The sequence below is a fragment of the Oncorhynchus keta genome, unplaced genomic scaffold (assembly GCF_023373465.1).
Source record: "Oncorhynchus keta strain PuntledgeMale-10-30-2019 unplaced genomic scaffold, Oket_V2 Un_contig_2206_pilon_pilon, whole genome shotgun sequence".
NCBI lineage: Eukaryota > Metazoa > Chordata > Actinopteri > Salmoniformes > Salmonidae > Oncorhynchus > Oncorhynchus keta.
In genome coordinates this window covers 406,505-432,500 of record NW_026282741.1, presented here as the reverse complement: position 1 = coordinate 432,500, position 25,996 = coordinate 406,505, and the positions used below count along the sequence as shown (strand labels likewise).

General features: G+C 44.1%; 1 protein-coding gene and 1 long non-coding RNA gene across 2 annotated transcripts in view; both read right to left on the bottom strand.

The window, feature by feature from the left end:
- The window catches only part of LOC118383333 (protocadherin Fat 3-like), an 82,942-nt gene that overhangs the window by 36,078 nt on the left and 20,868 nt on the right, over positions 1-25,996 (bottom strand). Inside the window, exons 4-12 of the mRNA XM_052505043.1 lie at positions 21,694-21,963; positions 17,643-17,805; positions 14,393-14,589; positions 11,159-11,312; positions 10,304-10,537; positions 9,242-9,420; positions 5,712-5,925; positions 5,318-5,532; positions 1,174-1,311 (exon numbers count right to left, since the gene is read on the bottom strand). Of these exons, the coding sequence (XP_052361003.1) occupies positions 1,174-1,311; positions 5,318-5,532; positions 5,712-5,925; positions 9,242-9,420; positions 10,304-10,537; positions 11,159-11,312; positions 14,393-14,589; positions 17,643-17,805; positions 21,694-21,963 (1,764 nt within the window). The remainder of the gene's footprint in view (positions 1-1,173; positions 1,312-5,317; positions 5,533-5,711; positions 5,926-9,241; positions 9,421-10,303; positions 10,538-11,158; positions 11,313-14,392; positions 14,590-17,642; positions 17,806-21,693; positions 21,964-25,996) is intronic.
- On the bottom strand, positions 7,832-9,021 carry LOC127921338 (uncharacterized). Its single transcript, XR_008108723.1, has 3 exons — positions 8,943-9,021; positions 7,977-7,999; positions 7,832-7,907 (listed from the first exon to the last, which is right to left on the bottom strand). It is a non-coding gene; the product is annotated as an uncharacterized LOC127921338 (long non-coding RNA).

Genomic DNA, 25,996 nt, shown 5'->3' with positions numbered 1-25,996 from the left:
CTCACTACCTACTATCCTGTCTCACTACCTAGTATCCTGTCTCACTACTTAGTATCCTGTCTCACTACCTACTATCCTGTCTCACTACCTACTATCCTGTCTCACTACCTACTATCCTGTCTCACTACCTAGTATCCTGTCTCACTACTTAGTATCCTGTCTCACTACCTACTATCCTGTCTCACTACCTAGTATCCTGTCTCACTACTTAGTATCCTGTCTCACTACCTACTATCCTGTCTCACTACCTAGTATCCTGTCTCACTACTTAGTATCCTGTCTCACTACCTACTATCCTGTCTCACTACCTACTATCCTGTCTCACTACCTAGTATCCTGTCTCACTACCTACTATCCTGTCTCACTACCTACTATCCTGTCTCACTACCTACTATCCTGTCTCACTACCTAGTATCCTGTCTCACTACCTACTATCCTGTCTCACTACCTACTATCCTGTCTCACTACCTACTATCCTGTCTCACTACCTAGTATCCTGTCTCACTACCTAGTATCCTGTCTCACTACCTACTATCCTGTCTCACTACCTACTATCCTGTCTCACTACCTAGTATCCTGTCTCACTACCTAGTATCCTGTCTCACTACCTACTATCCTGTCTCACTACCTAGTATCCTGTCTCACTACCTACTATCCTGTCTCACTACCTACTATCCTGTCTCACTACCTACTATCCTGTCTCACTACCTAGTATCCTGTCTCACTACCTACTATCCTGTCTCACTACCTAGTATCCTGTCTCACTACCTACTATCCTGTCTCACTACCTAGTATCCTGTCTCACTACTTAGTATCCTGTCTCACTACCTACTATCCTGTCTCACTACCTAGTATCCTGTCTCACTACCTACTATCCTGTCTCACTACCTAGTATCCTGTCTCACTACCTACTATCCTGTCTCACTTCCTAGTATCCTGTCTCACTACCTAGTATCCTGTCTCACTACCTAGTATCCTGTCTCACTACCTACTATCCTGTCTCACTACCTACTATCCTGTCTCACTTCTTAGTATCCTGTCTCACTACCTAGTATCCTGTCTCACTACCTAGTATCATGTTTCACTAATTATTATGCCAAAATACAATTCAATATGCAGGGAGGTTCGGAACAAAAATCTCTCTCACCGGTGTCTGTGTGTGTGTGTTCTCACCTCCTCCCGGTCCAGTCTCTTGTTGACTTTGAGTAGTCCCGTTACCGGGTCGATCCAGAACTGGTTGCCACGGTCACCACGGAGGATGGAGTAAGTGATTCGCCCGTTCACCTGGCTGTCCAGGTCCTCCGCTAGCAACTGTACACACACACACACACACACACACACACACACACACACACACACACACACACACACACACACACACACACACACACACACACACACACACACACACACACACACACACACACACACACACACATCAAATAAGATATTTGACTATTTAAAGTGAATTGAAAGTCACAACACAATTGACAGTAAAATAGAGGAGATAGAAACAACAGAAGGCAATACAAGAGATCAATACAATATATCAATACAGTAGATCAATACAAGAGATCAATACAATATATCAATACAGTAGATCAATACAAGAGATCAATACAATATATCAATACAGTAGATCAATACAAGAGATCAATACAATATATCAATACAGTAGATCAATACAAGAGATCAATACAATAGGTCAATACAATAGATACAATAGATACAATAGATACAATAGACACAATAGACACAATAGATACAATAGATACAATAGATACAATACAATAGATACAATAGATACAATAGATACAATATGTCAATACAATAGGTCAATACAATAGATACAATAGATACAATAGATACAATAGACACAATAGACACAATAGATACAATAGATACAATAGATACAATAGATACAATAGATACAATAGATACAATAGATACAATAGATACAATAGATACACTAGATACAATAGATACAATATATACAATAGATACAATAGATACACTAGATACAATAGATACAATAGATACACTAGATACAATAGATACAATACATTACATTACATTTACATTTAAGTCATTTAGCAGACGCTCTTATCCAGAGCGACTTACAAATTGGTGCATACACCTTATGACAACCAGTGGAACAGCCACTTGCATCTAAATCTTGTTGGGGGAGAAGGGGGGTGAGAAGGATTACTTACCCTTACTTACCCTATCCTAGGTATTCCTTGAAGAGGTGGGGTTTCAGGTGTCTCCGGAAGGTGGTGATTGACTCCGCTGTCCTGGCGTCGTGAGGGAGTTTGTTCCACCATTGGGGGCCAGAGCAGCGAACAGTTTTGACTGGGCTGAGCGGGAACTGTACTTCCTCAGTGGTAGGGAGGCGAGCAGGCCAGAGGTGGATGAACGCAGTGCCCTTGTTTGGGTGTAGGGCCTGATCAGAGCCTGGAGGTACTGAGGTGCCGTTCCCCTCACAGCTCCGTAGGCGAGCACCATGGTCTTGTAGCGGATGCGAGCTTCAACTGGAAGCCAGTGGAGAGAGCGGAGGAGCGGGGTGACGTGAGAGAACTTGGGAAGGTTGAACACCAGACGGGCTGCGGCGTTCTGGATGAGTTGTAGGGGTTTAATGGCACAGGCAGGGAGCCCAGCCAACAGCGAGTTGCAGTAATCAAGACGGGAGATGACAAGTGCCTGGATTAGGACCTGCGCCGCTTCCTGTGTGAGGCAGGGTCGTACTCTGCGGATGTTGTAGAGCATGAACCTACAGGAACGGGACACCGCCTTGATGTTAGTTGAGAACGTCAGGGTGTTGTCCAGGATCACGCCAAGGTTCTTAGCGCTCTGGGAGGAGGACACAATGGAGTTGTCAACCGTGATGGCGAGATCATGGAACGGGCAGTCCTTCCCAATAGACACAATAGATACAATATACACAATAGATACAATATACACAATAGATACAATAGATACAATAGATACAATAGACACAATAGATACAATAGATACAATAGATACAATAGATACAATAGATACAATAGATACAATAGATACAATAGATACAATAGGTCAATACAATAGATACAATAGATACAATAGATACAATAGATACAATAGATACAATAGATACAATAGATACAATAGATACAATAGACACAATAGATACAATAGATACAATAGATACAATAGATACAATAGGTCAATACAATAGATACAATAGATACAATAGATACAATAGATACAATAGATACAATAGATACAATAGATACAATAGGTCAATACAATAGATACAATAGATACAATAGGTCAATACAATAGATACAATAGATACAATAGATACAATAGATACAATAGGTCAATACAATAGATACAATAGATACAATAGATACAATAGATACAATAGATACAATAGATACAATAGATACAATAGATACAATAGATACAATAGATACAATAGGTCAATACAATAGATACAATAGATACAATAGATACAATAGATACAATAGATACAATAGATACAATAGATACAATAGGTCAATACAATAGATACAATAGATACAATAGATACAATAGATACAATAGATACAATAGATACACTAGATACAATAGATACAATAGATACAATAGATACAATAGATACAATAGATACAATAGATACAATAGATACAATAGGTCAATACAATAGATACAATAGATACAATAGATACAATAGGTCAATACAATAGATACAATAGATACAATAGATACAATAGGTCAATACAATAGATACAATAGATACAATAGGTCAATACAATAGATACAATAGATACAATAGGTACAATAGATACAATAGATACAATAGATACAATAGGTCAATACAATAGATACAATAGATACAATAGATACAATAGATACAATAGGTCAATACAATAGATACAATAGATACAATAGATACAATAGATACAATAGATACAATAGATACAATAGATACAATAGATACAATAGGTCAATACAATAGATACAATAGATACAATAGATACAATAGATACAATAGATACAATAGATACAATAGGTCAATACAATAGATACAATAGATACAATAGATACAATAGGTCAATACAATAGATACAATAGATACAATAGATACAATAGATACAATAGATACAATAGATACAATAGGTCAATACAATAGATACAATAGATACAATAGATACAATAGATACAATAGGTCAATACAATAGATACAATAGATACAATAGATACAATAGATACAATAGGTCAATACAATAGATACAATAGATACAATAGATACAATAGATACAATAGATACAATAGGTCAATACAATAGATACAATAGATACAATAGATACAATAGGTCAATACAATAGATACAATAGATACAATAGATACAATAGATACAATAGGTCAATACAATAGACACAATAGATACAATAGATACAATAGATACAATAGATACAATAGATACAATAGGTCAATACAATAGATACAATAGATACAATAGGTACAATAGATACAATAGATACAATAGGTCAATACAATAGATACAATAGATACAATAGATACAATAGATACAATAGATACAATAGATACAATAGACACAATAGATACAATAGACACAATAGACACAATAGACACAATAGATACAATAGATACAATATACACAATAGATACAATAGATACAATAGATACAATAGACACAATAGATACAATAGATACAATAGATACAATAGATACAATAGATACAATAGATACAATAGACACAATAGATACAATAGATACAATAGGTCAACACAATAGATACAATAGATACAATAGGTCAATACAATAGATACAATAGATACAATAGATACAATAGATACAATAGATACAATAGATACAATAGATACAATAGATACAATAGATACAATAGATACAATACAATAGATCAATAGATCGATACAATAGATACATAAAAGTGATTAATACAAATATAATAGATCAATAACATAATAATAGTGAAATCCTCAATTAAGGGACAGGTAAAAAGGTGGGTTTTCAAACCGACCACCCACCCACACCCAACCACCCACCCACCCACCCACACCCAACTGACACAACCACCCACCCACACCCAACCACCCAACCACCCAACCACCCACACCCAACTGACACAACCACCCACCCACACCCAACCACCCACACCCAACTGACACAACCACCCACCCACACCCAACTGACACACCCACCCACCCAACCACCCAACCACCCACACCCAACTGACACAACCACCCACCCACACCACCCCACCTGACCCACCCACCCACACACTCACCCTGGTGATAGTCTGTCCGACTGATGCGTCCTCGCTGACCAGCACGTTGTAGATATCCTGACTGAAGGCTGGAGCGTTGTCGTTGACGTCCATCAGTTCTATGGTTACCATGGTAGCAGTGCTGAGGGGCGGGGCCCCGCCGTCCCAAGCCTCTATAGTCAGGAAGTAGTCCTTACACACCTCAAAGTCCATGTCATCAACTACTGAGATGGAGCCTACACACACACACACACACACACACACACACACACACACACACACACACACACACACACACACACACACACACACACACACACACACACACACACACACCCACCCACACACACACACACAATGTTTTTAAGTACCTTGAAGTCAAGGAAATTATACACCCACCTACCCTCCTACTCACCCAGAGTTCTGTCAATCTGAAACTTCCCCAGTTCATTGCCAGCCCTGATGCTGTACATGACCTCAGCGTTTGCCCCAATGTCGTCACTGGTGGCCGACAGCCGCAGGATCTCTGTTCCCATGGCAACGTCCTCGGGCACGGTGACGGTGTAGTCACGCCTCTGGAACACCGGGGGGTTGTCGTTGACGTCCAACACCACTACTGTCAGATCCACCTGTTAGGAACAAGAACAACGCAAAAACACATAAACACACACACACACAGACATACCAAGCTTCAAGATTCACTAACAGACAGACAGACATACCAAGCTTCACTAACAGACACACAGACATACCAAGCTTCACTAACAGACACACACAGACATACCAATCTTCAAGATTCACTAACACACACACACAGACATACCAAGCTTCAAGATTCACTAACACACACACAGACATACCAAGCTTCAAGATTCACTAACACACACACAGACATACCAAGCTTCAAGATTCACTAACACACACACAGACATACCAAGCTTCAAGATTCACTAACACACACACATACATAACCCAAGCTTCACTAACAGACACACAGACATACCAAGCTTCACTAACAGACACACAGACATACCAAGCTTCAAGATTCACTAACACACACACACAGACATAATCCAAGCTTCAAGATTCACTAACACACACACACAGACATAATCCAAGCTTCAAGATTCACTAACACACACACACAGACATACCAAGCTTCAAGATTCACTAACACACACACACGTACATAATCCAAGCTTCAAGATTCACTAACACACACACACAGACATACCAAGCTTCAAGATTCACTAACACACACACATACATAATCTTAGCTTCAATATTCATATTACGTTTAAAGCATTGGTACGAGACGAGAAACTTTTCAGAAGACTACATTTAAAAGCACCGGCAAAAGGTACGGAACAACTCATTCCATCTCTACCAATCATCAGGCTGGTTCAGTACAATTCAGCTAAATAGTCCTCAATTCCAAAAACCAACAGCTATCATTGGTCAGATTGTATCACCCTGTGAAGGTAGTGCCCCCTGCTGGCTAATAGAAACACAGACTCAGTTCTGTGTGGAGTCTGTGCAGAGGGACTGTGTCCTTGCATGTAACTGACCTGTGTTCTATCATATTAAAAACTAAAACTAGGTTTTAGGTGAGAATAGGCATTGGTCTGAAGCCTAAAAAGAAAGGAAATTCACATGAGCAACACAATGCCTACTCCACCCATGCTCTACCAAGTTTTTACAGCACCACAAACCTGAGAGGTTTATCAAAATCATGGTCGAAATACCTCTACCGGGAGGTGAACCCACAACGTTCTGATCCACAGACAGGAAATCTAACCATTACGATATGAATCCTGTTCGGGAAACCTTGACTTCGACAGACCATTTAAATGTATGGAAGAGTTCGTTCCAACAACTGCACCTGTTTCTTATCATATAACTGACCTGTGTCCTATCATATAACTGACCTGTGTCCTATCATATAACTGACCTGTGTCCTATCATATAACTGACCTGTGTCCTATCATATAACTGACCTGTATCCTATCATATAACTGACCTGTGTCCTATCATATAACTGACCTGTGTCTTATCATATAACTGACCTGTGTCCTATCATATAACTGACCTGTGTCCTATCATATAACTGACCTGTGTCCTATCATATAACTGACCTGTTTCTTATCATATAACTGACCTGTGTCCTATCATATTACTGACCTGTATCCTATCATATCACTGACCTGTGTCCTATCATATCACTGACCTGTGCCCTATCATATAACTGACCTATCATATCACTGACCTGTGTCCTATCATATAACTGACATGTGTCCTATCATATCACTGACCTGCGTCCTATCATATCACTGACCTGTGTCCTATCATATAACTGACCTGTGTCCTATCATATAACTGACCTGTGTCCTATCATATAACTGACCTGTGTCCTATCATATCACTGACCTGTTTCTTATCATATCACTGACCTGTGTCCTATCATATAACTGACCTGTGTCCTATCATATAACTGACCTGTGTCCTATCATATAACTGACCTGTTTCTTATCATATCACTGACCTGTTTCTTATCATATAACTGACCTGTGTCCTATCATATCACTGACCTGTGTCCTATCATATCACTGACCTGTATCCTATCATATCACTGACCTGTGTCCTATCATATAACTGACCTGTGTCCTATCATATCACTGACCTGTGTCCTATCATATCACTGACCTGTGTCCTATCATATAACTGACCTGTGTCCTATCATATAACTGACCTGTATCCTATCATATCACTGACCTGTATCCTATCATATCACTGACCTGTGTCCTATCATATAACTGACCTGTGTCCTATCATATCACTGACCTGTGTCCTATCATATAACTGACCTGTGTCCTATCATATAACTGACCTGTGTCCTATCATATAACTGACCTGTGTCCTATCATATAACTGACCTGTGTCCTATCATATAACTGACCTGTATCCTATCATATAACGGACCTGTTTCTTATCATATCACTGACCTGTGTCCTATCATATCACTGACCTGTGTCCTATCATATAACTGACCTGTATCCTATCATATCACTGACCTGTGTCCTATCATATCGCCGACCTGTGTCCTATCATATCACTGACCTGTGTCCTATCATATAACTGACCTGTGTCCTATCATATAACTGACCTGTGTCCTATCATATAACTGACCTGTGTCCTATCATATAACTGACCTGTGTCCTATCATATAACTGACCTGTGTCCTATCATATAACTGACCTGTGTCTTATCATATAACTGACCTGTTTCTTATCATATAACTGACCTGTGTCCTATCATATAACTGACCTGTGTCCTATCATATAACTGACCTGTGTCCTATCATATAACTGACCTGTTTCTTATCATATCACTGACCTGTTTCTTATCATATAACTGACCTGTGTCCTATCATATAACTGACCTGTGTCTTATCATATAACTGACCTGTGTCTTATCATATAACTGACCTGTGTCCTATCATATAACTGACCTGTGTCTTATCATATAACTGACCTGTGTCCTATCATATAACTGACCTGTGTCTTATCATATAACTGACCTGTGTCCTATCATATAACTGACCTGTGTCTTATCATATAACTGACCTGTGTCCTATCATATAACTGACCTGTGTCCTATCATATCACTGACCTGTGTCCTATCATATCACTGACCTGTGTCCTATCATATAACTGACCTGTGTCCTATCATATCACTGACCTGTGTCCTATCATATCACTGACCTGTGTCCTATCATATAACTGACCTGTGTCCTATCATATAACTGACCTGTATCCTGTCATATAACTGACCTGTGTCCTATCATATAACTGCCCTGTGTCCTATCATATAAGTGACCTGTGTCCTATCATATCACTGACCTGTGTCCTATCATATAACTGACCTGTATCCTATCATATAACTGACCTGTGAGGATAGCGCCCCCTGCAGTCCGGAGCGGTCGGAGGCCTGGATCCTGACCCTGTAGGAGTCTCTGGTCTCTCTGTCCAGGGCTTTCTCCAGAACCACCACGCCTGATACTGGATCTATAGAGAAGAACCCGTCTGCGGAGTCTACCAGGGAGTACACCACTGTACGGTTTGGACCTGGAGGAAACCACAGACACAATACACAGAGTTACAATACACAGCCTGTTAGCCTAGCTAGACCCTCCTAAACCTGACTGAGAGTGGAGGGATCATGTTAGCTAAACCAGACAGAGACCAGTCTGTTAGCCTAGCTAGACCCTCCTAAACCTGACTGAGAGTGGAGGGATCATGTTAGCTAAACCAGACAGAGACCAGCCTGTTAGCCTAGCTAGACCCTCCTAAACCTGACTGAGAGTGGAGGGATCATGTTAGCTAAACCAGACAGAGACCAGACTGTTAGCCAAGCTAGACCCTCCTAAACATGACTGAGAGTGGAGGGATCATGTTAGCCTGTTAGCCTAGCTAGACCCTCCTAATTCTATCCCTGACTGAGAGTGGAAGGATCATGATAGCCTGTTAGCCTAGCTAGACCCTCCTAAACTTGACTGAGAGTGGAGGGATCATGTTAGCCTGTTAGCTAAACCAGACAGAGACCAGACTGTTAGCCTAGCTAGACCCTCCTAAACCTGACTAAGAGTGGAGGGATCATGTTAGCTAAACCAGACAGAGACCAGACTGTTAGCCTAGCTAGACCCTCCTAAACCTGACTAAGAGTGGAGGGATCATGTTAGCTAAACCAGACAGAGACCAGACTGTTAGCCTAGCAGCTAGCTAAACACTAACCTCTAACCTAGAGGTCATCACTGTGTAGACCACCAATCATCGTGGTGGAGACCATCCTAATTCTAACCCTGACTAAGAGTGGAGGGATCATGTTAGCCTGTTAGCTTAGTCACGATTGGTCGCTCTGAGACCTAGAAGTACTGTCATCTACAACCGTAAATGTCTTGGCAGACACACACACACACAAACACACAAACACACAAACACACACACACACCTTCGTCAGGGTCACTGGCTTGTAAGCGTGTCAGCAGTGCTTTGGGGGCGGCGTTCTCATAAATGTTGGCCAAGTATTGGCTGGAAAAAAAGGAGGGCGGGTTGTCGTTGACATCCAATAGCGTGACAGAGACCTCGGAGCGACAGAAGAGCCCGCCCCCGTCGGTTGCCTGGGCGATCAACTTGTAGCTGGAGGTCATCTCACGGTCCATCACCGTCGCTGTCTTCATGTCACCTAGATAGAAGAAGAAGATGTTTGTGTGTGTGTGTGTGTGTGTGTGTGTGTGTGTGTGTGTGTGTGTGTGTGTGTGTGTGTGTGTGTGTGTGTGTGTGTGTGTGTGTGTGTGTGTGTGTGTGTGTGTGTGTGTGTGTGTGTGTGTGAGTGTGTGTGTGTGTGTGTGTGTGTGTGTGTGTGTGTGTGTGTGTGTGTGTGTGTGTGTGTGTGTGTGTGTGTGTGTGTGTGTGTGTGTGTGTGTGTGTGTGTGTGTGTGTGTGTGTGTGTGTGCGCGTGTGTGTGTGTGTGTGTGTGTGTGTGTGTGTGTGTGAGTGTGTGTGTGTGTGTGTGTGTGTGTGTGTTCATACCAGTGTTTGTGTGTGTGTGTGTGTGTGTGTTCATACCAGTGTTTGTGTGTGTGTGTGTGTTCATACCAGTGATTGTGTGTGTGTGTGTGTGCGTGTTCATACCAGTGATTGTGTGTGTGTGTGTTCATACCAGTGTTTGTGTGTGTGTGCGTTCATACCAGTGTTTGCGTGTGTGTGTGTGTGTGCTTGTTCATACCAGTGTTTTTGTGTGTGTGTGCTTGTTCATACCAGTGTTTGCGTGTGTGTGTGTGTGTGTGTGTGTGCGTGTTCATACCAGTGTTTGCGTCCATATAGAAGTCCTCTACTCCGATCCCAAAAAGAGAATACTGTATCTCAGCACTGGTGCCTGTGTCTGCGTCAGATGCCCCTACAGTCAGAATGCCCTGGTTAGGGGGCATGTCCTCAGGGAAGGTCACGCGGTAGACCGCCTAGGGAGATATGCACACACACATGGACAGGCGCACGCAAAAACATTAACACAAGTATCATTAACCCCATATGGCCCCAAGGAGGAACCACCTGAAAACACATACACATAAAACAACTCTGTCTTCTCCAAAATTACCATGTCCTACAGTACACTGACTCCCCCTACTCCTACAGTATACTGACTCCCCCTACTCCTACAGTACACTGACTCCCCCTACTCCTACAGTACACTGACTCCCCCTACTCCTACAGTATACTGACTCCCCCTACTCCTACAGTATACTGACTCCCCCTACTCCTACAGTATACTGACTCCCCCTACTCCTACAGTATACTGACTCCCCCTACTCCTACAGTATACTGACTCCCCCTACTCCTACAGTATACTGACTCCCCTCTCCCTACAGTATACTGACTCTCTCTACTCCTACAGTATACTGACTCCCCTACTCCTACAGTATACTGACTCCCCTACTCCTACAGTATACTGACTCCCCTACTCCTACAGTATACTGACTCCCCTACTCCTACAGTATACTGACTCCCCCTACTCCTACAGTATACTGACTCCCCCTACTCCTACAGTATACTGACTCCCCCTACTCCTACAGTATACTGACTCCCCTACTCCTACAGTATACTGACTCCCCTACTCCTACAGTATACTGACTCCCCTACTCCTACAGTATACTGACTCCCTACTCCTACAGTATACTGACTCCCCCTACTCCTACAGTACACTGACTCCCCTACTCCTACAGTATACTGACTCCCCTACTCCTACAGTATACTGACTCCCCTACTCCTACAGTATAATGACTCCCCCTACTGCTACAGTATACTGACTCCCCTACTGCTACAGTATACTGACTCCCCTACTCCTACATTATAATGACTCCCCTACTCCTACAGTATACTGACTCCCTACTCCTACAGTATACTGACTCCCCTACTCCTACAGTATACTGACTCCCCTACTCCTACAGTATACTGACTCCCTCTACTCCTACAGTATACTGACTCCCCCTACTCCTACAGTATACTGACTCCCCTACTCCTACAGTATATTGACTTCCCTACTCCTACAGTATACTGACTCCCCTACTCTACAGTATACTGACTCCCTCTACTCCTACAGTATACTGACTCCCCTACTCCTACAGTATACTGACTCCCCTACTCCTACAGTATACTGATTCCCCTACTCCTACAGTATACTGACTCCCTACTCCTACAGTATACTGACTCCCCCTACTCCTACAGTATACTGACTCCCCCTCCTACAGTATACTGACTCCCTACTCCTACAGTATACTGACTCCCCATACTCCTACAGTATACTGACTCCCCCCTACTTCTACAGTATAATGACTCCCCCTACTCCTACAGTATACTGACTCCCCCTACTGCTACAGTATACTGACTCCCCCTACTCCTACAGTACACTGACTCCCCCTACTGCTACAGTATACTGACTCCCCCTACTGCTACAGTATACTGACTCCCCCTACTCCTACAGTATACTGACTCCCCCTACTCCTACAGTATACTGACTCCCCCTACTCCTACAGTATACTGACTCCCCCTACTCCTACAGTATACTGACTCCCCCTACTCCTACAGTATACTGACTCCCCCTACTCCTACAGTATACTGACTCCCCCTACTGCTACAGTACACTGACTCCCCCTACTCCTACAGTATACTGACTCCCCCTACTGCTACAGTATACTGACTCCCCCTACTCCTACAGTATACTGACTCCCCCTACTCCTACAGTATACTGACTCCCCCTACTGCTACAGTATACTGACTCCCCTACTCCTACAGTATACTGACTCCCTCTACTGCTACAGTATACTGACTCCCTACTCCTACAGTATACTGACTCCCCCTACTCCTACAGTATACTGACTCCCCCTACTCCTACAGTATACTGACTCCCCCTACTCCTACAGTATACTGACTCCCCCTACTCCTACAGTATACTGTCTCCTCCTACTCCTACAGTATACTGTCTCCCCTACTCCTACAGTATACTGACTCCCTACTCCTACAGTATATACTGACTCCCTACTGCTACAGTATACTGACTCCCCTACTCCTATAGTATACTGACTCCCTACTCCTACAGTATACTGACTCCCCTACTGCTACAGTATACTGACTCCCCTACTCCTACAGTATACTGACTCCCCTACTGCTACAGTATAATGACTCCCCCTACTGCTACAGTATACTGTCTCCCCTACTCCTACAGTATACTGACTCCCCAACTCCTACAGAATACTGACTCCCCCTTCTCCTACAGTATACTGACTCCCCTACTCCTACAGTATACTGACTCCCTACTCCTACAGTATACTGACTCCCCCTACTGCTACAGTATACTGACTCCCCGACTCCTACAGTATACTGACTCCCCTACTGCTACAGTATACTGACTCCCCCTACTGCTACAGTATAATGACTCCCCCTACTCCTACAGTATACTGTCTCCCCTACTGCTACAGTATACTGACTCCCCTACTGCTACAGTATACTGACTCCCCTACTGCTACAGTATACTGACTCCCCTACTGCTACAGTATACTGACTCCCTACTCCTACAGTATACTGTCTCCCCTACTCCTACAGTATACTGTCTCCCCTACTGCTACAGTATACTATCTCCCCTACTGCTACAGTATACTGACTCCCCCTACTGCTACAGTATACTGTCTCCCCTACTCCTACAGTATACTGACTCCCCCTACTGCTACAGTATACTGTCTCCCCCTACTGCTACAGTATACTATCTCCCCCTACTGCTACAGTATACTGACTCCCCCTGCTGCTACAGTATAATGAGTCCCCCTACCGCTACAGTATACTGTCTCCCCCTACTGCTACAGTATACTATCTCCCCCTACTGCTACAGTATACTGACTCCCCCTGCTGCTACAGTATACTGACTCCCCCTGCTTCATGTCTCCCCCTTCTCCTACAGTATACTGACTCTCCTACAACATCCTTCTATCTGTTCTATTTCTACAATTATATCTGTTCTAGTTCTACACTGTGACCCCTGACCTCTGACCTGGTTGCAGACAGGTGTGTTGTCGTTGGCGTCCATGACAGTGACCTCCACGGCAGTACGGGTGATGTAGAGGCCGTCGCTGGCGGTGATGTTGAGTAGATAGAAGTCCTGTTTTTCCCTGTCCAGCTGACCGCGCACCACCACCATCCATTCACCCTGGACCAGCGCTATACTGAACACTCCCCCTGGGTTACCACCTGTAGTGAGAGGAGAGGTTAGACATTCACACATACACACACGCACACAAACTCAGCTGTCTTCATCGTCCTTTGTGCTTGGTACTGACTAACTAGCCAACATACTAACTAACTAAGGAACTAACTAACTAGCTAACTAGCTAACATAACATACTAACTTACCAACATACTAACTAACTAACCAACCAACACACCAACTAACCAAAAATACTAACAAACAAAACAAAATAATTTACTAGCTAACTAAGTAACATAGTAAATCAATAACATACTAAATAGCTAACTAACCAACATACTAACTAGCTAACTAACATACTAACTAACACACTAACTATCACAATAACTAGCTAGCTAACATACTAACTAACACACTATCACAATAACTAGCTAGCTAACATACTAACAGTTAATACAATGAAATCAGTCAATTGAAATAAATAAATTAGGACCTAATCTATGAATTTCACATGACTGGGAATACAGATATGCATCTGTTGATCACAGATAAAAAAGTAGGGGTGTGGATCAGAACACCAGTCAGTATCTGGTGTGGATCAGAACACCAGTCAGTATCTGGTGTGGATCAGAAAGCCAGTCAGTATCTGGTGTGGATCAGAACACCAGTCAGTATCTGGTGTGGATCAGAACACCAGTCAGTATCTGGTGTGGATCAGAACACCAGTCCGTATCTGGTGTGGATCAGAACACCAGTCAGTATCTGGTGTGGATCAGAACACCAGTCAGTATCTGGTGTGGATCAGAACACCAGTCAGTATCTGGTGTGGATCAGAACACCAGTCAGTATCTGGTGTGGATCAGAACACCAGTCAGTATCTGGTGTGGATCAGAACACCAGTCAGTATCTGGTGTGGATCAGAACACCAGTCAGTATCTGGTGTGGATCAGAACACCAGTCAGTATCTGGTGTGGATCAGAACACCAGTCAGTATCTGGTGTGGATCAGAACACCAGTCAGTATCTGGTGTGGATCAGAACACCAGTCAGTATCTGGTGTGGATCAGAAAGCCAGTCAGTATCTGGTGTGGATCAGAACACCAGTCAGTATCTGGTGTGGATCAGAACACCAGTCAGTATCTGGTGTGGATCAGAAAGCCAGTCAGTATCTGGTGTGGATCAGAACACCAGTCAGTATCTGGTGTGGATCAGAACACCAGTCAGTATCTGGTGTGGATCAGAACACCAGTCAGTATCTGGTGTGGATCAGAACACCAGTCAGTATCTGGTGTGGATCAGAACACCAGTCAGTATCTGGTGTGGATCAGAAAGCCAGTCAGTATCTGGTGTGGATCAGAACACCAGTCAGTATCTGGTGTGGATCAGAACACCAGTCCGTATCTGGTGTGGATCAGAACACCAGTCCGTATCTGGTGTGGATCAGAACACCAGTCCGTATCTGGTGTGGATCAGAACACCAGTCCGTATCTGGTGTGGATCAGAACACCAGTCAGTATCTGGTGTGGATCAGAACACCAGTCCGTATCTGGTGTGGATCAGAACACCAGTCCGTATCTGGTGTGATCACCATTTGCCTCAAGCAGCGCAACACATCTCCTTCACATAGAGTTGATCAGGCTGTTGATTGTGGTCTGTGGAATGTTGTCCCACTCCTCTTCAATGGCTGTGCGAAGTTGATGGATATTTTGGCGGGAACTGGAACACAGTGTCATACACGTCGATCCAGAGCATCCCAAACATGCTCAATGGGTGACATGTCTGGTGAGTATGCAGGCCATGGAAGAACTGGGACGTTTTCAGCAATCCAGGAATTGTGTACATATCCTAGTGACATGGGACCGTGCATTATCATGCTGAAACATGAGGTGATGGAGGAGGATGAATGGCACGACAATGAGCCTCAGGATCTCGTCACGGCATCACTGTGCATTCACATTTGCCATTGGTAAAATGTAATTGCATTCATTGTCCATAGTTTATGCCTGCCCAAATGATAAACCCACTGCCACCATAGGGCACTCTATTCACAACAGCAAACCGCTCGCCCACACAATGCCTCCTGCCCAGTACAGTTGAAACCGGAATTCATCCGTGAAGAACTTCTCCAGCGTGAGACACCAAACTGTCGTCAGGTCAAACCCTGGTGAGGACAATGAGCACGCAAGTGCGCTTCCCCGAGACGGTTTCTGATAGTTTGTGCATTCAATTGTCTTGCAACAGCTCTGGTGGACAGGCCATCACATGATCTCAGTATATATACACCTGTTCTGAAAGGCCCCAGAGTCTGCAACACCACCAAGCAAGCGGCACCATGAAGACCAAAGAGCTCTCCAAACAGGTCAGGGACAAAGTTGTGGAGAAGTACAGATCAGGGTTGGGATTAAAAAAATAACTGAAACTTTGAACATCCCACGGAGCACCATTAAATCCTTTATTATAATATGGAAAGAATATGGCACCACAACAAACCTGCCAAGAGAGGGTCGCCCACCAAAACCTACGGACCAGGCAAGGAGGCCATTAATCAGAGAGGCAACAAAGAGACCAAAGATAACCCTGGAGGAGCTGCAAAGCTCTACAGCGGAGATTGGAGTATCTGTCCATAGGACCACTTTAAGCCGTACACTCCACAGAGCTGGGCTTTACGGAAGACTGGCCAGAAAAAAAGACATTGCTTAAAGAAAAAAATAAGCAAATATGTTTGGTGTTCACCAAAAGACATGTGGGAGAAGGTACTCCAGTCAGATGAGACTAAAATTGAGCTTTTGGCCATCAAGGAAAATGCTATGTCTGGCACAAACCCAACACCTCAGCATCCCGATGAGAAACATCCCCTCAGCATGATGCTGCCACCACCATGCTGTAGGAATGTTTTTAATCGGCAGGGAAACTGGTCAGATTTGAAGGAATGATGGATGGTGCTAAATACAGGGAAATTCTTGAGGGAAACCTGTTTCAGTCTTCCAGAGATTTGAGACCGGGACGGAGGTTCACCTTCCAGCAGGACAATGACCCTACGCATACTGCTAAAGCAGCACTCGATACTAACTAACCAACATATGAACTAGCTAACTAACCTGTGATGTGGTAGCTGACCAGTTTGTTTTTATCCGTGGTGTCTCCGTCCTTGGTGCTGAGGACAGACACCACCTCTCCTGGCGGGTCACTCTCTCTGACCGCACCCCGGTAAAACTCTCTCTCGAATCGCGGAGGGTTGTCATTCACATCTGCTACAGACACCTGGTACAGGAAGACAGGAGAAAGTAGACGTACTACTAGAGTGTGTATGTGAGTTTTCTTCATGCACGGATATCAATGGGACACAGTTGAAATTTGACTGAAGTGGAAGTTAGGCTTCGTCCCTTACTGTTACTTACAGTTTTTCTCAATCTCTTACAAGGATCTTTCATAACAATGTTGTTGATTTAATTTTTGTTTGGGGGCTTTAGCAAAACAAAGTTTCTGCATTAAAATGCCTAAAAAAAACTATCTAATACCGTCAAAATGACAAATACTTTCATAAAAAGAACACAGATGTGTGCAAAAAAGGATAACACAACCATGCTTATTTATTTGAGCCTAAATCGAAACAGAAAATCAGTCTGTCTTAAATTCCCAGTAGATCAATAATGAATATTTGCTAAATCATGACGATCAAAATTGGAAACACAAATAATCAAAAGGTGCAGAATAATAAATAATTACTCTCCTTTTAATGCATATTTCACCAAATAATCTCATACAGATTAAATCAAATATTATTCCCGATGAAAATAATTGTAAAAAAAAAAAAAACATTTTGTTATTGTGTGCAGGATTCATTCATCGGCATCATCACAATGCAATTCCGTGTGTTCAATACAAAGGTTTTGGCTCATAGTTTTGTCGGCTTTCCATTGACGCACACAGAAGCACAATCCATGATTAGAAACAAGGAAAGGTGAATACATTGGTAGGAATGCATAGGCCTTAATCCACACCATTGGGGAACACAACTGATAGGAATGCATAGGCCTTAATCCACACCATTGGAGGAACACAACTGGTAGGAATGCATAGGTCTTAATCCACACCATTGGAGGAACACAACTGATAGGAATGCATAGGCCTTAATCCACACCATTGGAGGAACACAACTGATAGGAATGCATAGGCCTTAATCCACACCATTGGAGGAACACAACTGGTAGGAATGCATAGGCCTTAATCCACACCATTGGAGAACACAACTGGTAGGAATGCATAGGCCTTAATCCACACCATTGGAGAACACAACTGGTAGGAATGCATAGGCCTTAATCCACACCATTGGAGAACACAACTGGTAGGAATGCATAGGCCTTAATCCACACCATTGGAGAACACAACTGGTAGGAATGCATAGGCCTTAATCCACACCATTGGAGGAACACAACTGGTAGGAATGCATAGGCCTTAATCCACACCATTGGAGAACACAACTGGTAGGAATGCATAGGCCTTAATCCACACCATTGGAGGAACACAACTGGTAGGAATGCATAGGCCTTAATCCACACCATTGGAGAACACAACTGGTAGGAATGCATAGGCCTTAATCCACACCATTGGAGAACACAACTGGTAGGAATGCATAGGCCTTAATCCACACCATTGAGGAACACAACTGGTAGGAATGCATAGGCCTTAATCCACACCATTGGAGAACACAACTGGTAGGAATGCATAGGTCTTAATCCACACCATTGGAGAACACAACTGATAGGAATGCATAGGCCTTAATCCACACCATTGGAGAACACAACTGGTAGGAATGCATAGGTCTTAATCCACACCATTGGAGAACACAACTGGTAGGAATGCATAGGTCTTAATCCACACCATTGGAGAACACAACTGGTAGGAATGCATAGGCCTTAATCCACACCATTGGAGAACACAACTGGTAGGAATGCATAGGTCTTAATCCACACCATTGGAGAACACAACTGATAGGAATGCATAGGCCTTAATCCACACCATTGGAGAACACAACTGATAGGAATGCATAGGCCTTAATCCACACCATTGGAGAACACAACTGATAGGAATGCATAGGCCTTAATCCACACCATTGGAGAACACAACTGATAGGAATGCATAGGCCTTAATCCACACCATTGGAGAACACAACTGATAGGAATGCATAGGCCTTAATCCACACCATTGGGGAACACAACTGATAGGAATGCATAGGCCTTAATCCACACCATTGGAGAACACAACTGGTAGGAATGCATAGGCCTTAATCCACACCATTGGAGGAACACAACTGATAGGAATGCATAGGCCTTAATCCACACCATTGGAGGAACACAACTGATAGGAATGCATAGGTCTTAATCCACACCATTGGAGAACACAACTGATAGGAATGCATAGGCCTTAATCCACACCATTGGAGAACACAACTGATAGGAATGCATAGGCCTTAATCCACACCATTGGAGAACACAACTGATAGGAATGCATAGGCCTTAATCCACACCATTGGGGAACACAACTGGTAGGAATGCATAGGCCTTAATCCACACCATTGAGGAACACCACTGATAGGAATGCATAGGCCTTAATCCACACCATTGGAGAACACAACTGGTAGGAATGCATAGGTCTTAATCCACACCATTGGAGAACACAACTGGTAGGAATGCATAGGCCTTAATCCACACCATTGGAGAACACAACTGGTAGGAATGCATAGGCCTTAATCCACACCATTGAGGAACACAACTGGTAGGAATGCATAGGCCTTAATCCACACCATTGGAGAACACAACTGGTAGGAATGCATAGGTCTTAATCCACACCATTGGGGAACACAACTGGTAGGAATGCATAGGTCTTAATCCACACCATTGGAGAACACAACTGGTAGGAATGCATAGGTCTTAATCCACACCATTGGAGAACACAACTGGTAGGAATGCATAGGCCTTAATCCACACCATTGGGGAACACAACTGATAGGAATGCATAGGTCTTAATCCACACCATTGGAGGAACACAACTGGTAGGAATGCATAGGCCTTAATCCACACCATTGGAGAACACAACTGATAGGAATGCATAGGCCTTAATCCACACCATTGGGGAACACAACTGATAGGAATGCATAGGCCTTAATCCACACCATTGGGGAACACCACTGGTAGGAATGCATAGGCCTTAATCCACACCATTGGAGGAACACAACTGATAGGAATGCATAGGCCTTAATCCACACCATTGGAGAACACAACTGGTAGGAATGCATAGGTCTTAATCCACACCATTGGAGGAACACAACTGGTAGGAATGCATAGGCCTTAATCCACACCATTGGGGAACACAACTGGTAGGAATGCATAGGCCTTAATCCACACCATTGGGGAACACAACTGGTAGGAATGCATAGGCCTTAATCCACACCATTGGAGGAACACAACTGGTAGGAATGCATAGGCCTTAATCCACACCAAAGCAACGCTTTATAATGGAAGGTCACAACGTAACCCAAAGACACTTTAGAAGTAACAGAACTTCATTCTCTGCATCTCCTCAATATTGTAAAAAATCATTAAAATGTGATCGTCCCCATTGCCTAGATCGTCTCTTATATTGTGCTTGATACTGATGGTTTAGACTTTAGTGCACTGTTTTTTACTGATTGCTGGAAAAACTGAACACAATATCTTCTGATGAAAACAATGTGTTAATATTCTGTGGGAAAAAATAAGTAAATTGAATTTGTTATTCACTGATGACATTTGTATTTAAAGTTTTGCAAAAGGCAAGAAAATTATCAGAATTTCTGGAAATGTATTTAAGTATTTGACCATTGTAGTTCTGCTATAGACAGTTTGGTTGTTTAGTAACAAAACGATTAGGGGGCTACATGTGGAAAAACAGACAGGGTTGGTTTAGACTGTTGACACAGACACTAATACCCCCCCACAAACAGACACTAATATCCCCCTACAAACAGACACTATTACCCCCCCTACACACAGACACTAAAACCCCCGTACACACTGACCCCCCCCCCCCCACACACACACATCCCCCCTGCCCTCACCGTGACGACAGACACCCCCCCACCCACACACACACACATCCCCCTGCCCTCACCGTGACAACAGTGGTAGAGGATAGCTGTAGCAGCTCCCCCAGGTCTGAAGACACCACCACGAAGGTGTAGCTGGGTCCAGCCTCATGGTCCAGAACCGACAGGGTTGTGATCCAGCCCGTTTTACTGTCAATGGAAAACACTGGTCCGGTACCAGAAGAACTCGTTGAACCAGTACTGGTACCAGTAATACCAAATGAGGAACCGGCTGAGGTGCGGTCTGGTCTGTTCTCCTGGATCTGGTTAAGTGGAGGACCCAAGCTGTAGGTGACCTGGAAAAAAGAGGAGGAGGAAAGGAAGAGGAGGAGGGGGAGGGGTGGGGGAACAACAGGAGGAAGGGGAAGGGGAAAAGGAGGAGGAGGAACAAGAGGAGAAGTAAGAGATGAGGAGGGGGAAAGGAAGAAGAGGAGGAGGAGGAGGAGGAGGAGGAGGGGTGGGGGAACAACAGGAGGAAGAGGAGGGGGAAAGGAGGAGGAGGAGGAGGAGGGGTGGGGGAACAACAGGAGGAAGGGGAAGGGGAAAAGGAGGAGGAGGAACAAGAGGAGAAGTAAGAGATGAGGAGGGGGAAAGGAGGAAGAGGAGGAGGAGGAGGGGTGGGGGAACAACAGGAGGAAGAGGAGGGGGAAAGGAGGAGGAGGAGGAGGAGGGGGGGGGGAACAACAGGAGGAAGGGGAAGGGGAAAAGGAGGAGGAGGAACAAGAGGAGAAGTAAGAGATGAGGAGGGGGAAAGGAGGAAGAGGAGGAGGAGGAGGAGGAGGAGGGGTGGGGGAACAACAGGAGGAAGAGGAGGGGGAAAGGAGGAGGAGGAGGAGGAGGAGGGGTGGGGGAACAACAGGAGGAAGGGGAAGGGGAAAAGGAGGAGGAGGAACAAGAGGAGAAGTAAGAGATGAGGAGGGGGAAAAGAGGAGGAGGAGGAGGGGTGGGGGAACAACAGGAGGAAGGGGAAGGGGAAAAGGAGGAGGAGGAACAAGAGGAGAAGTAAGAGATGAGGAGGGGGAAAGGAGGAAGAGGAGGAGGAGGAGGAGGAGGGGTGGGGGAACAACAGGAGGAAGAGGAGGGGGAAAGGAGGAGGAGGAGGAGGAGGGGTGGGGGAACAACAGGAGGAAGGGGAAGGGGAAAAGGAGGAGGAGGAACAAGAGGAGAAGTAAGAGATGAGGAGGGGGAAAGGAGGAGGAGGAGGAGGAGGAGGAGGAGGAGGAGGAGGAGGGAGGAGGAGGAGGAGGAGGGGTGGGGGAACAACAGGAGGAAGGGGAAAAGGAGGAGGAGGAACAAGAGGAGAAGTAAGAGATGAGGAGGAGGAGGAGGAGAAGTAAGAGATGAGGAGGAGGAGGAGGAGGAGGAGGAGGAGGAGGGGTGGGGGAACAACAGGAGGAAGGGGAAGGGGAAAAGGAGGAGGAGGGGAAAGGAAGAGGAGGAAGGGGAAAGGAGGAGGAGGAGGAGGAGGAGGAGGAGGAGGGGTGGGGGAACAACAGGAGGAAGGGGAAGGGGAAAAGGAGGAGGAGGAAAGGAAGAGGAGGAAGGGGGAAAGGAGGATGAGGAACAAGAGGAGAAGTAAGAGATGAGGAGGGGGAAAGGAGGAAGAGGAGGAGGAGGAGGAGGAGGAGGAGGGGTGGGGGAACAACAGGAGGAAGGGGAAAAGGAGGAGGAGGAACAAGAGGAGAAGTAAGAGATGAAGAGGGGGAGGAAGAGGAGGACAGTGGCATAGTTAAGGGTAAATGCCATTTCCACCCCATTGTGTGAGTGTTTAATCAAATCTAATGTATTTATAAAGACCTTCTCACATCAGCTGATATCTCAAAGTGCTGTACAGAAACCCAGCATAAAACCCCAAACAGCAAGCAATGCAGGTGTAGAAGCACGGTGGCTAGGAAAAACTCCCTAGTTTATCCATCTATTGGCTAGGAACAACTCCCTAGTTTACCCATCTATTGGCTAGGAACAACTCCCCTAGTTTACCCATCTATTGGCTAGGAACAACTCCCTAGTTTACCCATCTATTGGCTAGGAACAACTCCCTAGTTTACCCATCTATTGGCTAGGAACAACTCCCTAGTTTACCCATCTATTGGCTAGGAACAACTCCCTAGTTTACCCATCTATTGGCTAGGAACAACTCCCTCGTTTACCCATCTATTGGCTAGGAACAACTCCCTAGTTTACCCATCTATTGGCTAGAAACAACTCCCTAGTTTACCCATCTATTGGCTAGGAACAACTCCCTAGTTTATCCATCTATTGGCTAGAAACAACTCCCTAGTTTACCCATCTATTGGCTAGGAACAACTCCCTAGTTTATCCATCTATTGGCTAGGAACAACTCCCTCGTTTACCCATCTATTGGCTAGGAACAACTCCCTAGTTTACCCATCTATTGGCTAGAAACAACTCCCTAGTTTACCCATCTATTGGCTAGGAACAACTCCCTAGTTTATCCATCTATTGGCTAGGAACAACTCCCTAGTTTACCCATCTATTGGCTAGGAACAACTCCCTAGTTTATCCATCTATTGGCTAGGAACAACTCCCCTAGTTTACCCATCTATTGGCTAGGAACAACTCCCTAGTTTAGCCATCTATTGGCTAGGAACAACTCCCTAGTTTACCCATCTATTGGCTAGGAACAACTCCATAGTTTATCCATCTACTGGCTAGGAACAACTCCCTACTTTACCCATCTATTGGCTAGGAACAACTCCCTAGTTTATCCATCTATTGGCTAGGAACAACTCCCTAGTTTACCCATCTATTGGCTAGGAACAACTCCCCTAGTTTACCCATCTATTGGCTAGGAACAACTCCCTAGTTTACCCATCTATTGGCTAGGAACAACTCCCTAGTTTACCCATCTATTGGCTAGGAACAACTCCCTAGTTTACCCATCTATTGGCTAGGAACAACTCCCTAGTTTACCCATCTATTGGCTAGGAACAACTCCCTAGTTTACCCATCTATTGGCTAGGAACAACTCCCTAGTTTACCCATCTATTGGCTAGGAACAACTCCCTAGTTTACCCATCTATTGGCTAGGAACAACTCCCCTAGTTTACCCATCTATTGGCTAGGAACAACTCCTAGTTTACCCATCTATTGGCTAGGAACAACTCCCTAGTTTACCCATCTATTGGCTAGGAACAACTCCCTAGTTTACCCATCTATTGGCTAGGAACAACTCCCTAGTTTACCCATCTATTGGCTAGGAACAACTAGTTTTTACCCATCTATTGGCTAGGAACAACTCCCTAGTTTACCCATCTATTGGCTAGGAACAACTCCCTAGTTTACCCATCTATTGGCTAGGAACAACTCCCTAGTTTACCCATCTATTGGCTAGGAACAACTCCCTAGTTTACCCATCTATTGGCTAGGAACAACTCCCTAGTTTACCCATCTATTGGCTAGGAACAACTCCCTAGTTTACCCATCTATTGGCTAGGAACAACTCCCTAGTTTACCCATCTATTGGCTAGGAACAACTCCCTAGTTTACCCATCTATTGGCTAGGAACAACTCCCTAGTTTACCCATCTATTGGCTAGGAACAACTCCCTAGTTTACCCATCTATTGGCTAGGAACAACTCCCTAGTTTACCCATCTATTGGCTAGGAACAACTCCCTAGTTTACCCATCTATTGGCTAGGAACAACTCCCTAGTTTACCCATCTATTGGCTAGGAACAACTCCCTAGTTTACCCATCTATTTACCCATCTATTGCTAGGAACAACTCCCCTAGTTTACCCATCTATTGGCTAGGAACAACTCCCTAGTTTACCCATCTATTGGCTAGGAACAACTCCCCTAGTTTACCCATCTATTGGCTAGGAACAACTCCCTAGTTTACCCATCTATTGGCTAGGAACAACTCCCTAGTTTACCCATCTATTGGCTAGGAACAACTCCCCCAGTTTTTACCCATCTATTGGCTAGGAACAACTCCCTAGTTTACCCATCTATTGGCTAGGAACAACTCCCTAGTTTACCCATCTATTGGCTAGGAACAACTCCCTAGTTTACCCATCTATTGGCTAGGAACAACTCCCTAGTTTACCCATCTATTGGCTAGGAACAACTCCCTAGTTTACCCATCTATTGGCTAGGAACAACTCCCTAGTTTACCCATCTATTGGCTAGGAACAACTCCCTAGTTTACCCATCTATTGGCTAGGAACAACTCCCTAGTTTACCCATCTATTGGCTAGGAACAACTCCCTAGTTTACCCATCTATTGGCTAGGAACAACTCCCTAGTTTACCCATCTATTGGCTAGGAACAACTCCCTAGTTTACCCATCTATTGGCTAGGAACAA